Source organism: Anguilla anguilla, chromosome 7 (genome assembly GCF_013347855.1).
Source record: "Anguilla anguilla isolate fAngAng1 chromosome 7, fAngAng1.pri, whole genome shotgun sequence".
Classification (NCBI taxonomy): Eukaryota; Metazoa; Chordata; class Actinopteri; order Anguilliformes; family Anguillidae; genus Anguilla; species Anguilla anguilla.
In genome coordinates, this window is record NC_049207.1 from 25338710 (window position 1) to 25353393 (window position 14684).

Genomic DNA, 14684 nt, shown 5'->3' on the forward strand with positions numbered 1-14684 from the left:
TAGGTTGTGGTCATGTGGTTGGAGTCATGTGATTAGGGTGTGGTATTGTGGTCAGGTGAGGCTAAGCTGACCACCCCACCCACCCGCATCTATCCCACAGACTGCTCCTCACAGGCATATTAAAGGTTTGCAGAGGAAAGGGGTTCGACACAGGCGGCCTTTGTGTCAGCTGCTCGGGAAACAGTCATGCCTTTGTACTGCTGTGTGCTAAGTTAATCCTGCATATTGTTTTGGGGGGGGTTCCCACAATGGGGGCAGCCTCCACAGTCCCCCATCCCCTACTGCAGCAGCGCTTCCTCTGACCCAACTCCTCCATATCATACCAGGTGAGAGAGAGAGAGAGAGAGAGAGAGAGAAAGAGATGGGTGTTTTCGTGCACATGTTGTGTAGGTGTAGCTGTTTAATCGTTTGTTATTATAAGAGTTACAAGTGCCTGCAACATTAATGCATTCTTCTCATTCTAACCAATCACTGACTTTGTGCAATTAAATCTTTCTTATTGACCCCTCACTGCATTTGGCTGCACTTTGTGGTTACATTTTAGTTTGTGTGTGGGAACACAGGTTCACAACTAGGATGGGCCAGGAGCAGCAGTCTTAAGAAACAGCAGACAAAGCACATTCTCCCATGAAATGAATGTGAAAACACAGCATTACCATTTTAAGGCTGCTACACCAGAATCTGGTCAACATCTGACCGATTATCAGACCACCCCTGACAGCGAAGATACTGAAATGCAGTCCCATAATCCAGAGGGTTTGAGCTGCTCTCATATGGGAATGATTAGGAACATTTAATATTTGTTTTATATTTGTGTCTAATAATAAACAGACGATACACTCATTTCACTAAATGCAGATCGCTTCAGTTTTTTCTGGTTTACACCACTGTGCCACTTAAATAAACCTAAGCCTTTTACATGTACCTACACCTTTAGATCAGTGGTTTCCAAATATTTCCTTGGGTACCGTCAGCAGTTCTGAAACTTCTTGGATTTCCCAACCAGCCAAAGCGTGGCTCCATGTCTGGGTGAGCTTCACTGAAGACCTACAAGAGCACTGGGCCCCAATGCTGACAAACTTTCATGAAAATGATCTTTGGATAAGAATATTTAGACCAGGGCTACTCAATTCCAGGTCCAGCAGGCTGCAGTGTCTGCAGGCTTGTGCCCCAACTATACACTACACCACCAGATTTCACTAATGAGCTCACTTCCTGAAACAAGGAGGTAAGATAAATAGTGAAATCGGGTAGAGTAGCGCATGGTTGAAGCAAATGCCAGCAGGAGCACGGCACCTGGAGCTCAGCTGCACTGAATTAGATCCTCTGGAACCTCTTTTTTCACTTGTATCTTGGTAACGGTTTGGCAGTATCACACTGTTTTTAGACCCAATGACAGTGACTTTGAAATCCTTGCTTTTTTTTGCAATGAATTTGCGTTTTGATCAGTTTGCTCGTTAGCAGCTTGCGCATCGACAGCTCCTGGCCTGTTTCGTCCGAAAGGGTTCTGACCGCAGGAAGGATGCGATGCTTTACATCCTGACGTTTCACGTCAGCGAAGAGCGTCCTGTCCATCTGTCTTTGCGTCCCGCTGTGCCGCGTTTGACCGTCCCCGGACTTCCTGTGGTTCTGGGGTGAGATCATATAGACGGGAATCGTTGGCGGCACGCGGTGAAGTTGGCTTGATTGCGTCCGTGACAGGTGAAGAATGACGTTCCCTGCGTCTTAAAAAAACACGCGGAGGACCAGAGGTCCGCTACAGGAATTACACTTTCAAAGAGGCCCCGCAGTGGGACCGAAAGCCTACACTGCTGACGGGGGGTTTGAGGGGGTCCCACTGTCATTTAGGTCCGGCCATTACTAATGCGTCTGCCCATGCTGCAGCGCTGCATCTTTTTTGAAGATGCAGAATGCAGGGCTGGATTTCAGAAGCATAAGTGAGCATGCAGGCTCACTTGTACAAACCCAACAGCAGGCCCGACTCCATATTAATTATTTGGATTTGGTATCAATGTTATAAAGGGGTATGGGACAACCTGCATCCATTCGCAAATATTCCATGCCCTTGTACATGAACTCCACGTCTGGTTTGATGTAATATGATGCTTTGTGAAGAGTATGATAAATGGTATGAAACCATGGTGAACTACCACAAGCAGTAATTGCCCCCTTCATATCATCTTTCCACTATCCAGATTTCTGTTCAGCATTTGGATCCTGCTACATATTTTGATCTTTTGAATTTATATTCTCTCTCAAGAAGGCACACTAAAGACTGCAGGAGTCCCCTGAGTAACTCTGTCTTCGCCACTCCCTCTAGTGGCCTCATTGTAGAACAGCAGAATAAGTGCTGCCCCACTCATTTTTCTGCCTCCGAATTCCTGAAATGCCAAACCTGAAACGGATCTCTCTCTCTCTCTCTCTCTCTCTCTCTCTCTCGCCTTTTCCCAGAATTCTTTCTGCAATCATTCAACAATGAACAGGTTTCTGTATTGACATTCCCTGTGATCAAATTGAACTATAGCTTTTCAAGGATAGTTTGAAACAACTTGTTTTATTTTGCATCTTTTCCCAGACAAGTCAAATGATTGCACCAAAGTTTTTCTATCCTGTCCCCTTGAGTGCAAACTATTTTAACATTGGTACAAGTACATTTTCTCAAATTTGTTTTTGCAAAACTTTGCAGCTTTGTTTAAAAGCATATTAGTTCTTTTTTTTCAAGATAATAATACAGAAATACTTGCATAGTTTAATTAACATTTTTAATTTAACATTTTTAATAATAGCTTAGCACAAAATAAAGTAGATTAAATAATGAAATTAAATAATGTTATTTTTGGCCAAATTATTATTATTTTTTAATTAGTGGTTGTACCAGTGGAAAGTGTGTAGCCTTGGCTTGCACTGTCTTCCATTAAGACCATATCCACAAATAAAGGGCGCCCTCTTCTGGGAAATTAAATGAAAGGCCGCTGTAAAACTCCACTGTAAAAAAGTCCTGCTAAACTAGGGTCTTTCAGATAAAATAAATCTTAAAATAAATCTTTATCATTCACAGCCATCTTAAACATTTTAATATTTCATAGTTTACATATGATTCTATTGACTATTGTGTTAACTCTCCAGTACATGAATTGGACAAAAACAAGTCAAAGAAAAAACACACACAAAAAAAACCACACACACACAAAATAATATTAATACAAAAACCTATTTAAAGTTTGAAAAAGAAAAGTCAATGCAGTACATTTAAAATGAAAGAAAAAAGTAACACTAATTTCCCTCGTTTTTGTCAGCATGCCATTCAAAACCCAAACAACTTTGCAACAATTATCAGTAGGAGTACCTAAGTTGAAGAGGTTTAATGGTGTGGTGAGTGTGGTTAATGCCCACTGAGAGACAGATAAGCATTGTGATCCATCCCATACTCAAAGAGCGCTAAAAAAACAACGGGTTCTCTGATGTGCGTCTCCTGAGAGGACATAAATTTCTGTCATGTTCTGGCTGATTGAAGACAAATGAAACACTGGGAGAATGAAGTAAAAGTTGACTAGTGTGTACCACATTGCGCTTCCCTGTCTGTCTGTCTGTCTGTCTGTCTGTTTGTTTATCTATCTTGCTTACAGTGAAAGCAGGTTGACTTACTAAACTTTACAGGATAGATTGTTGCATCTGCGAGAACCACATCTCGGAAAAAAAACTGTTTCCACATCCCTGCAAGAATGGCCTAATGGGTTTAACACAGTCAATATGTTCCATCTAATCTGCTCCAAATGTATTATTACACAAATTCATAATTTAAATGTGATTACTTATCCTGAGAGCCATAATTTCTATTGATTTCCAATAAAAGAATATGTTCGTTAAATTTATGAATCTCTGATGTGTGTCAAACTGCACTGCACCAAGGGCTAGTGCTTTAGTGGAGTGCGCCATCCAGGGGATTCACGTTTGTAAGCGTTTAATATTTAGCATCACTGTCTGGATACAAACCAGCCTAAATGTACACAATAAATAGGGCCATAAAGAGGGAATCTGATAGGAACCCAGAACAGCGAATAGTTAATGGATAAAATCACTTCTGCTTCGGTATCGTCAAGCATTTATACAGCTAGATATTTACTGAAGGAATTCAGATTAAGGATCTTACTTATGGGTACGACAGCAACTTCCAGCCTCAGATTTACAATTCTAGTGCCCTGACAATTCTTTTAATGCATTTATTTAACTTACATGGCTTATATTATTTCATATTATTTCACATTTATATGACTGAATATTAGCTGAAGCAATTCTGATTAAACAGTTTACTCTATTATTCAATGATACAAGGGCAGTACCCCATCTTGGAAATTAATCTTGCAAATATAGCTCCTTGACCCTTAGCCCCATCCCACACTCCCACCACACTGCTCACCATCTCTTGCAACCGCTTGGGTATGCAAGATCACTGGATATTGGTTTTTAATTTTGTAAACTTAGTTATTTTAAAAATTAAATATCAGCTAACTTTCAGCTTAAAAACAAAACACTGTTCAGAACATTCATGTCAAACAACCTGATACTGCATCAACAATATGTATGTATATTGAGATATAAGTTCATGTGTATTTTTTGTTGAAATGTCCAGCTATAATGTAATGTTAATATAAATATCTGCCAGTAAACATCTATATTTGCCTGATGTAACCTGATGCAGTTTGTTTGTTAAATGTGAAGTTAATACTTGGGTATATGACACACTTTGGGAGATTAATGTTGGTCCATGGTGTCTTTCAGTCATGGTAGGATGTGAAAGTGGGAGTATGTAGCCTAACTCTTTAGGCTTACTACGTTAATCCCTGATTAGAGGACTACCTGATGAGAATGGCTGCAGGTGTGAGTGAAGTGTCTTTATCAATGGAATGGAGTTATGTATTCTGGAATGTTCCACAATGGAGAATTCCAGAACATCACAGCGTACTTTTTTCTGAATGTCTCTGCAGAGTATGATTGTAGACACTTTACACTCATTGCCAGTGCTATTGTTTGTTGCAAAACACCTGCCTGTGGTTCCAGGGAATTATCCTGATGTGACCCAAATTCTGAGCTGAAGTTGTTGTGGTTGCATCTATGTGTAGCAAACTCTATACGATGATAACATTCAACTAATGAGATATTAATGCCATTACATACTGTTAAAACAGCTAATTGTCACTTACATATCAATATGGGCCATTCATTAAGTTCACCAACTTCCATTTGTCTGTACATGAAAAAAGTTGACTGTAGATTCTGTTTCATACATGCTCTTAATTAGTATGTATTATGACAATTATCAGTCCACCAACAATTAATATAAGAATAATTAACAAAAAACAAGCACGAAACCACCCAGACACACAGCGCACCTGTACAAAGTGTCATGAGTAAAACTGGGCTAACTATATAGCTAGCTAGCTATGGCATGTCCTCACCTCTGTAATGTTATTTGTTGTCCTCCGTCTGTCCATACATCTGTATCGGTGGTATGCGCTAACTAGGTTGAGCAAAGTCAGTGAAACGCTAACATGTTAGGGTTAGCCAAAATAACGTTAGGTGATAAAGCTGTGCTTAAAAATCTTGTTCCGTTCGAAGTGGTGATTTTGGGAGATGCACCTGCGCATGCGTCCTACTAAACGAAGCACCGCCTGCGCATGCGCCCCACCAAACGTCCCTCTCAGGTCGTGAGTGAGTGAGTGACCACAATTTGCCATGCATAGCCCACGGTGGCAGGCAGTCCTGCGCACCGTGGGAAAAAAGACATTAAGAAGTATGCTGTAGGCGAGAGGACATTTGTCATGAGTGTGTAGACAGAGCCTGCCCTTGGACAGCATGTAGTTAGCATTGACGTGCTGTGCACGTGGGCTAGGTGTGCATTCCGTGTACAACTTAATGCATAGTATGTGTGTGCTGTTTGTGTTGTGAGCATCATGTATGTCTGGGTAGTACAGTCTTATATGGACAGTATGTAGCATGTGTGATGCCTGCTAATTCTGCTGAAGGTCCCACGCTCACCCTCTCACTATCGACTGAGAAAGAGAAGGGCGGTGCAGAAAAAAGCTGGAGAAGAGACAGCACAGAGTAAACGAGAGAAAACGTGCTTTTCTCACCACTTTGCATCACGCCCAGTGTCACAAAGAGCTCTGGCCTTGTAAAGACCTTCCTCCACCAGGCTGTGTCCCTGGAAGGAGAGCCAAGCCGAGCCGAAGACTGGAATTCTCTACTCAGAGTAACACTGGAAATGTCTTGGCTTTGACAAGACCAGAGAGAACATTTAGCAGCTGCGAGTTTAGGATTTATCGTCCAAGAAATACTAAATGCGTTCAATGTGTGAAGCACACAAGTACTAATGCGATTTGCGTTTCTTCCTGAGGTGACAGTGGCATTCTATTTTGATCAAAAAGGGAGACGGAAGCAGGAGCAGGCATTTAAAAACAAGAAGTAAATTAAGGTCAAAGCTGGATTGATGCAGCATTATCATTAATGATGACTTCCACTCGACCAATATTCATCAGTGCATTTGAACACATTGTCACAGTTATATTCAGACATTTTGCAGACTTACAGAGGTTAGGTTTTCTTTCACGTGCACCCCATTTGTACAGTCCGATGTTTTACTGATATAACTCAGGCTTAGTACAACATCTAAGAATCAAACCAGCAACAGAGGTATAAAACTAGTTCCCAACCATTATACTACACTACACTGTCACCTTTTTCCATGCGATAAAATGTTCTAATTCAACTTGGCACCATTTAAATGAGGACAAAGGGCATTCTGATGTCTGTCACGCACTTTGGGCTGCATGTTTTGTACAAAAGGTGCTATAGAAGCGGAGTTATTATTTCTATGTTATAAAATGCACTCTGTCAGCGTAAATATACCTGAGTGCAGCCTACCACTCAGAGATTTTAAACACAAACAATCGCTCCCTACTGTTTGACCTCTGAGGGCAGATACTCACTTATTTACCCTCTTTGGGCACTGATGCCCCGGGTGCCAGGGGTGGCATTGGCACTTGGCTCCCCCAAGCTCACAGAGGAAGTGGGGCGGGGGGGGGGGGGGGGGGGGCAGCCTGTCCCCAGGCCTCGGAGCACTGCTATTGGCAGCCCAGTGACATCACAGATGGCGAGGACCCGCCCCCAGATGCTTGGGTACAGCGGGCACCGGACGGAGCACAGCCCTGGCACAGGGAGGGCACAAGGGGGCAAAGGCTCATTGCTTACCCCCCCCCCCCCCCTCCCCCCCAACACACACACACATGGCTAGGGGGGTCCGGAAGAACGCAAACAGCAAGAGAGAATCGTGTGTCCCAGACAGCGATAAGAGGTGTGTGTGTGTGTGTGTGTGTGGGGGGGGGGGTGTAGTCGGGGGAGATCACTACAGTAACTGAGCCCCCCCGCCCCCACCTTCCACTCCATCAGAGCGTTCCTTCAGCCCATGCCATTGTCTCAGGCCCAGCTCCAGAGTACAGAGTGTGCACAGCTCAACACAGCTGCAGCACCCGCGGTGCGGTGCCGCTAAGCGTCTGGACTGCAGAGAGAGCCCCTTCTCCGTACATGTGTGCCTCTCAGTGTAAACCGGCAAACTCACCATTTATAGTTTAATATATAGTTATTGAGTAGGCTACTAACCTAGGCTGTTAACTAATGGTGCAATTTTTTAAATTACTAATCAGACTGACTGCACATTTTTCAGGGTCTATTCATGTTTAGGGAACAATTACCTTCTTCTTCATACTATTCTTATGTTTATGCATTTTCTATAGATTTATTTACCAGATGCCTTTCTCCAGAGAACCTTAAAGGGCCCATAACACACTGTACTTGCATATCATATCAGAAGAACAGCTCCAAATAACGGATTGCGTAGAGAGTAGGAAGACTAATCATGATATGTGGTACACACATAAATATAAGATAAATTCAATAGATGCTTATCTGAGAGAAATACAGTTTTCTATTGTGCCTGCATTATTTTCTTTTGTGAGAGGTAATTGTAATTCCATATTTAATAACTTCATGGCACTTACCCCTCAGTTAATATTAATTTTCAGCCAATTAATCTTTCTGCTTAAAATTTAAACAGAAATTCAAACCAACCAGCACATTAAATTCTGCAGGCATATTTCACCGGATCTATTTATTCAATAAATTTAGTAGTAATAACCTAATGTTTTCTGGTTTAATAATATGGATTGTGTCGATATTACAGCTTCATTCTTTAAAAAAATAGAATAAAAAATATATACATGCAAACAATCACATTTATAACTATTGCTGGTTTGGTATTTGTGGAAAAAAATAAATAAAAGAGAAACATTTCAATCATGAATTAGGGTTTTTAGATACATCGGACACAATAAACATGAGAATGATTAATTCATGGGTCACAACATGCCCTATGGTGCAGTTAAAATGCGAGTTAACGGACACCAATTTGCGGTATGCAAGCTCATATGTCTTGCGTTTACGGCGGCTGGAGGAAAAATACTTCTGTGAACTGTTCACTGCCAACGGGTATTATTGGTACAACAATGTGTTGAAGTTTTTATTTGTGCGCGTGTGCTTGACTGTGCATATGCGTTTTTGTTAAACTTCACCGGGAGCCAAGTTTTGCTGCGGTAAATCCATTATTTGCTCGTCATCGTTAAATAAAACATTTCAGTTTGGCATGTTCTTGTGATGCGTGTTAATCCTTGAATTGTTTTAGCTTTATTGGTACAAACGTCCACTGAAAATGTGGAAACTTGCACTTATTTGCGTGCTAAAATGGTAATTTCTTGCTAAACATTTTCGAAGCAGACCGACCCAACTATTTGCATTTAAAATGCAGCAAACGCGCCCATTCAGAATAAGCTATATTGAAAAGAAACAGGCGACAGGTAAACATTCAATGACATTTGAGAGACAGGCTATTTGAAACATGTTTTAAAATTCAATCGTAGAAATAAAGCAAAATTTAGAAAAATATGCAAATATATTTACGACTGCGTCAGCATTATATTTTACCTGCATATTTCAGGTTAAAACTAAAATCGTCATACGGTATAGCCTATATCACAGCCTATAAAAATGAAACAACATGGTTACTGCGGCAGTGCTGGTTTTTAGAAATATTAATATAACTCAGATTTTGCTAACATTTTGGTTGTCATTTTGATTTCCTCAGCGTCCACTGATTACGTTGAATGCGCGAAATTAAATAGACAATGTAATATTTTTAAATTAATGTTTAATTGGGATGGAGACACCATAGATGAGCTCTAACAAAGGACAAGGTCGATTAACTGGGCAAGAGAATGTTAGATAACTGACCACGACATTGATACGTGGCTTATAAAACCGCTGAAACAAGCCGCGAATGACTTGACATTGAAAATAACATTTTGCCACCATGTAAATGGGTTAATGTCACACTAATCGAACAACACGCATAACTCAAAATTATTTTTAATAAAACAAAAAACCAGAAAACCTCGAGCAAATGGGAAAGAATTCGCACTCGTGTCGGTTGCATAACAGACGTGTTTCTTTGGGAAAGAAGCGCACTCTAAACATTTCATGTACACTGAGAAACTTATCACCGGCAAAGTTCTGCTGAACTTCAGGTTAGTCTGGCGAAATATCACAGATTAAATATCCACGAACAAACTAATATTACCTGCTTGCTGTATTTTTGAGTTTCTTTTCCTCACTCATAGCTCTCCACAGTTCGCCCTTCAGCAGTTCTTATTCGCTACACTCCACCTCCCGACTTGCCTGTTCCAACTTACATGTACTTTTTTTTTTTTCGTTCCACAGTTTGGACAGACGGTGATTCGTTACGGGCACATGATATAGACTACACAATAAAGCATAACACCATAAAAAAATCTCTGTAATACTGTATACTTGGATTTTCAGTTCATTATACCACGGTAATACATCGTTCTGTTGGAATGTTTCTTGCATAAAATATACCCGAGCAAAGGGAGATATCACTGCCCACCTGCCTACAGTCCACTCACACTCAAAGTCAAATGACTTGCAGCGCAGTAGCCTACTTGTAAATCTGTATAGATGCATTTAACAAACGGAATGTATTTGCAGATACAATTTGAGATTAATATTAATATAAGATCGAATATAGAACATTTTCGATGTATGTAATAAAATATTGTACCAATATGGAGGAAATGGGTCAAGTCTGTTTCTTCTAATTTGAAGCATAACACACTATTCAATTCGATAGGCTAGCACATTACACGCATGTGTGTGCGTGAGAGAAAGAGAGAGAGATTAATCCCCCCTCACCCCCCCACCAAATGAAATACTAAATCTATGTAGTACCTATTCATTTCCCCCCAAAATGAAATACTAAATAGATGTAGTATCAAGCTTTGCATTCATCTGAGGCCGTAATGTAGCCTACTGTCTACGTGGACTTCGCGTTGTGAACAACGTTGTAGCCTAAGAAAACGAAACTCCTTCGTGGGAACTAGCATAGGCCAAAAAATGAGTTGAACTGGCCTATTTTTGCCTATATTTGGAAATCCAAAAATCACCAAAGGGCAATTCTTTCTGCAATTAGGCCTACATCTATCTTCAGTATGGATTAACAATTAGGCTACTACATGGGTTTTGGCATCTGGATTAAAAACATAAATAATAATAATACATATGGCCTAACACATCTGTTAAACAAAAAGCAAAATAAATAAATAATTAAAAAAAAAAAAAAAAAAAAAAATAATAATAATAATAATAATAATAAATAAATAAACAAACATTTGGAAATGCTCCGATTTACCAGAAAAAGGCACTGGGAAACATATCCAGCCGTGTTTACTCTTTATTTGGAATAATTAATGGGAAGCGACCGTACCAAGCAAGCGGCTAGATAAATGTTGAAGGTGTTAATGCAAGCTAAAATAATACAGCTAAAACAAACCAGTATGGAATTCAGTACACACACACACACACACACACACACACTCCTATGTATACATGTCTGCGCGGCAATAGTACACAGTAGACTAAATGACTCTCATTGGCAGACCTATGTCCAGGAATCCTAACCTAACATGCTTTAAAGACTATCATCGTGAAATCATTGTAGCTTTTTTTTAACATCTTGATCATCGGCTTATTATACATTACAGGTTAAGCTTATATCAGCGTAGGCTTTGCCAATCCTTTTACAAATGAAATTTCAGTTTTGAATATTGCCAGATACAAATCAGGGCTCCACAGTGGTTCCATTTTAGGTGCTGCTGTAAATTGATGTGGGCTAACTGGGAAAACAATTTATGAGCACATGGGGATGCATTTGTGTATTCCGAAATTTTTTAAACTTAGGAGCACATGTGCTCCTGGGGGAAAGGAATGTTAGCGTAGCGCCCTGTAGGCCTAAATGCAGAATATAAAAAGAACCCATACAGCTCACTGACAGGGCGGCATTCATTCTGTCGTGTTAACACTGCAGTCCCAAATCTTCTAATCTCTGGCATGTCTCTCTCGCTGCCAAGCTCCTGTGCCAACATAACCCGAACGGGCAGTCTGACCCGATAGAAGCATTGCCACTCCTTCTCAAAGCAAACGGCAAATTATTTGTCAAAATAAATAATTATCCAACCTGGTGTTAGGCGTTATTGCCTATTGTTTTAGCCTACATTAAGGTTCTGATACCATTGCCACAACCTGTTATTTGAGGAAGGCTACAACCATGGGTACAAACGAATAAATGCACAACTCCTAACAACACAATTTTGGCCTAAACCAATTAAGCCTATAAGATGATGCAGTTGAAGTAAAAGCGCATAATTTAAGTATTAAATAGTGTTGGTTTTCATAAGTGCATAAAATTTCTTTACACAGTCTATCACTTCACCTAGGTCAACAATTAGTCAGCACTGATTTCAGATTGAATTAAATTTCTTGGAAAAATTGTAGACATGGATGAATTATGAACAAAAGATGTATACATGCGTACAAAAGCAATATATTTACAAATACTCTCAAATTGGTGGTCACTCATTTATTATTTTTTAAATCTCATTAATTTTTTTTTTATTCCCCGGTTGAAAAGGTGCTCTCGGGTCTTTGACCTATCGTGCTCCGCACGTTTCAGCCTCGGCCAGTCTTGCGTTTGATAGGCTAGGGCCGTGTTAATATGCAAATTGAGAAACCGTGCCTGCCGAGCGGAAGTGAGGGGCTGAAGGCACGGGGTGCCGAGGACCGCCGTCGCCTCGACCAATGGGACGAGAGGAATCCAATCCAAGTGCGCAGATCCCCCTGTCTCCTGCAAGCAGGAGCGACGACAGCCAGACAGAGAAAGAAAAGGCGCAGACCTACCCAGTTCCAAAAACTCTGCCTCTTCTGGATCGCGTTCAACTCAACAACCAAAAACCTATCCAAAACTCAAAGAGGAAGGAAGATAAAAAAAAATCCGAGGTTCTCTTTGCCTCCACTTTGCCGCCTTTCTGCCAAGAATTCTCTTCCGGTGTTATTTTTTTTTATTTATAAAACACTTCTAGGAGGAAAAAACTAAGCACAAAATTGAGCTTGTGAAATGTGAAGGTACCGGCTTCTGTTCGCCCAGATTCCAGGATTCCCGTATAAATTCATGCAATACAGTGCAATGGTACGTGAACATGGAATATAATGCAATTTTGAATTACTGTGCGCCTGTTACTGTATTGCATCAAAGTTCATATGTTCCTCCTGAAAATGATCACCTTTATGGGGTTTGACGTATATAGGAATACAACTACACGTGCCGACCGTCAAAAAAGGCAGGCAATATTCGAGTGTTTATATTTTGCATTGGCAGCTTTTGTATATGGGTCACAGTAATATGTCAGAAGTCGGCGGTGGAGCTAGCGCCAAAAAAGTGGTGCATTTGGCACATTTCCTGCGCTAGCGAACTTTTTTCTCCCCTTTTCTGGCAGAGAACTTCAGTGAGATTCTGAAACGATGCTTTGAGTAGCTACGCTGGCTAGCTGCATTTTCGCATTCGGTTTACGGCGTTCCTAGTATATTGTGTTGAATAACGTGCTTTTTTATTTATTTATTTATTTTTTACTGTGCTTCATTTTGCTATCGTAAACTGGATCACTGATATAGCCTATAAATGGATGATGTTTTACGCTTTGGAATAATACTGTTTGCAATGATTTTATTTCTGCGGGTAGTAGCCTAGAAACTGCAGCCTCATTTTCTTCAGTAGCCTGCGGTCGGTGGTATAGTGAATGGGCTATATCATGCATGGTATAGAATTAGCTAGCAGGCTTGTTTGTAAGATAACGATCAATCTGCAGAGTTCTCCCAAAGCTTCTGAGAAAAAAGAAACATTGTAGCCTATGCCGTTGGCTTTTTTTAATACCGTCTCTGTGTCGCTCTGTCTGTTAAAGCTGGCGATGCGTCTACCATAAAGTAGTTACGCACAGCGTGTGAACACTTGGCAACTCGCGGTCGAGGGGGTGGGGAAGTCAGATTCGACTTTGACACAAGACGCCGATGTGGCGTGATGTGAATTATTATTAGTCCCACGAACAGACTGTCTTCTCCTCCCGCTTTCAGGACCGCAACAGAATTTAAGAGGGAAATTTAAGGAGCCTCTTAAGTTGTAGCATTGAGTACTGTTCTAAAAAGTGTCATAAAGTTGCAGAGGTCTGAACTAGCTTGGGACAGTTCTTTCACCAGCGCTTAAATGCGCAGTGAAGTTTTAGTCATACTGCACCGAGCAAGTTACTGTAAATTTGAATATTTACATTTGGTTTTTGGTGTGTATTACACCTGCACTCAGCATACCCTCAGACATGTGCTTTGCATGTACCAAAAATTTTACCCATGCTATCATAGGCCTGTGTCCATAATGACACGATATGGAAACCTTAGTAGACTATATAGCCTAATATAAACAAGCTAATTGCAGAACGCCTGATATGCAGCAATGACGACCAAACCTTTTAAGCGAAGTATTTTAACAGCCTTCCTTGTGTGTTTTAAATGGTTTTGCTGTAGTTGTGTTTGTAAAGCTGCATGCAGACAAAAATACAAAACCAGCGTATTGAAATGTGGTGTATGTATACACGTTATCGCCATATAAGGTGTTTTAGTGCATGACCTTATTCTGCAAACTTTCCTCTGAATGCATGTTGTTAAGACAAGCTATCAGTTGGACTCCATCTTAATTGTTTTATCATACCATGAGAATATCTGTTGTTCTTACCTCATGAGACACTGTAAAGATCCTTGATCAGTGATACTCAATTAAAATTGGCCTACAATGCGTGCACTGATGCGCGTCCTATAGCGAGAATGATGTCTTCAGTTGAACCCTGAATGTAACTTTTCTCCAAACCAGTGTGAATATCTCCCCATTATATGCAGATCCGTAAGAAGCTATTGCTTTCCAGTCCAAACGCCAAGTGAATGTTCTATTAAGAGAAACAGCGCCTTGTTCACTAGCCATGCTTATACTGGAAATTGCGGAGCAGTTGCAATTTTGAAAATAGGTAATGTTTCAATATGAGCTCGCGTTGTCAATATTTGCACGTAGGCTATAGGTGAACTGGCGATATGACTTGTGGTTTGTTAGATTGATGTAATGCCACACGTTTTGCTTTATACCAGCGTTTATCTCCTTGCGATTTGTAAGGAAATATGGAAAAAAGCTT

General features: G+C 40.5%; 1 protein-coding gene across 11 annotated transcripts in view; it reads left to right on the forward strand.

The window, feature by feature from the left end:
• Positions 1 to 14684, forward strand: part of LOC118231501 (nuclear factor 1 B-type) — a 143976-nt gene that overhangs the window by 13073 nt on the left and 116219 nt on the right. Inside the window, exon 1 of one of the 11 annotated variants that reach the window (XM_035425334.1) lies at positions 12159 to 12646. The exons of 7 other annotated variants lie outside the window; for them this stretch is intronic. In XM_035425334.1, the coding sequence (XP_035281225.1) occupies positions 12629 to 12646 (18 nt within the window). In that variant the 5' untranslated portion in view covers positions 12159 to 12628. Of the gene's footprint in view, positions 1 to 12158; positions 12647 to 14498; positions 14523 to 14684 lie in introns of those variants that run through there. 3 more of the 11 variants (XM_035425333.1, XM_035425342.1, XM_035425343.1) reach the window with 3 other exon arrangements.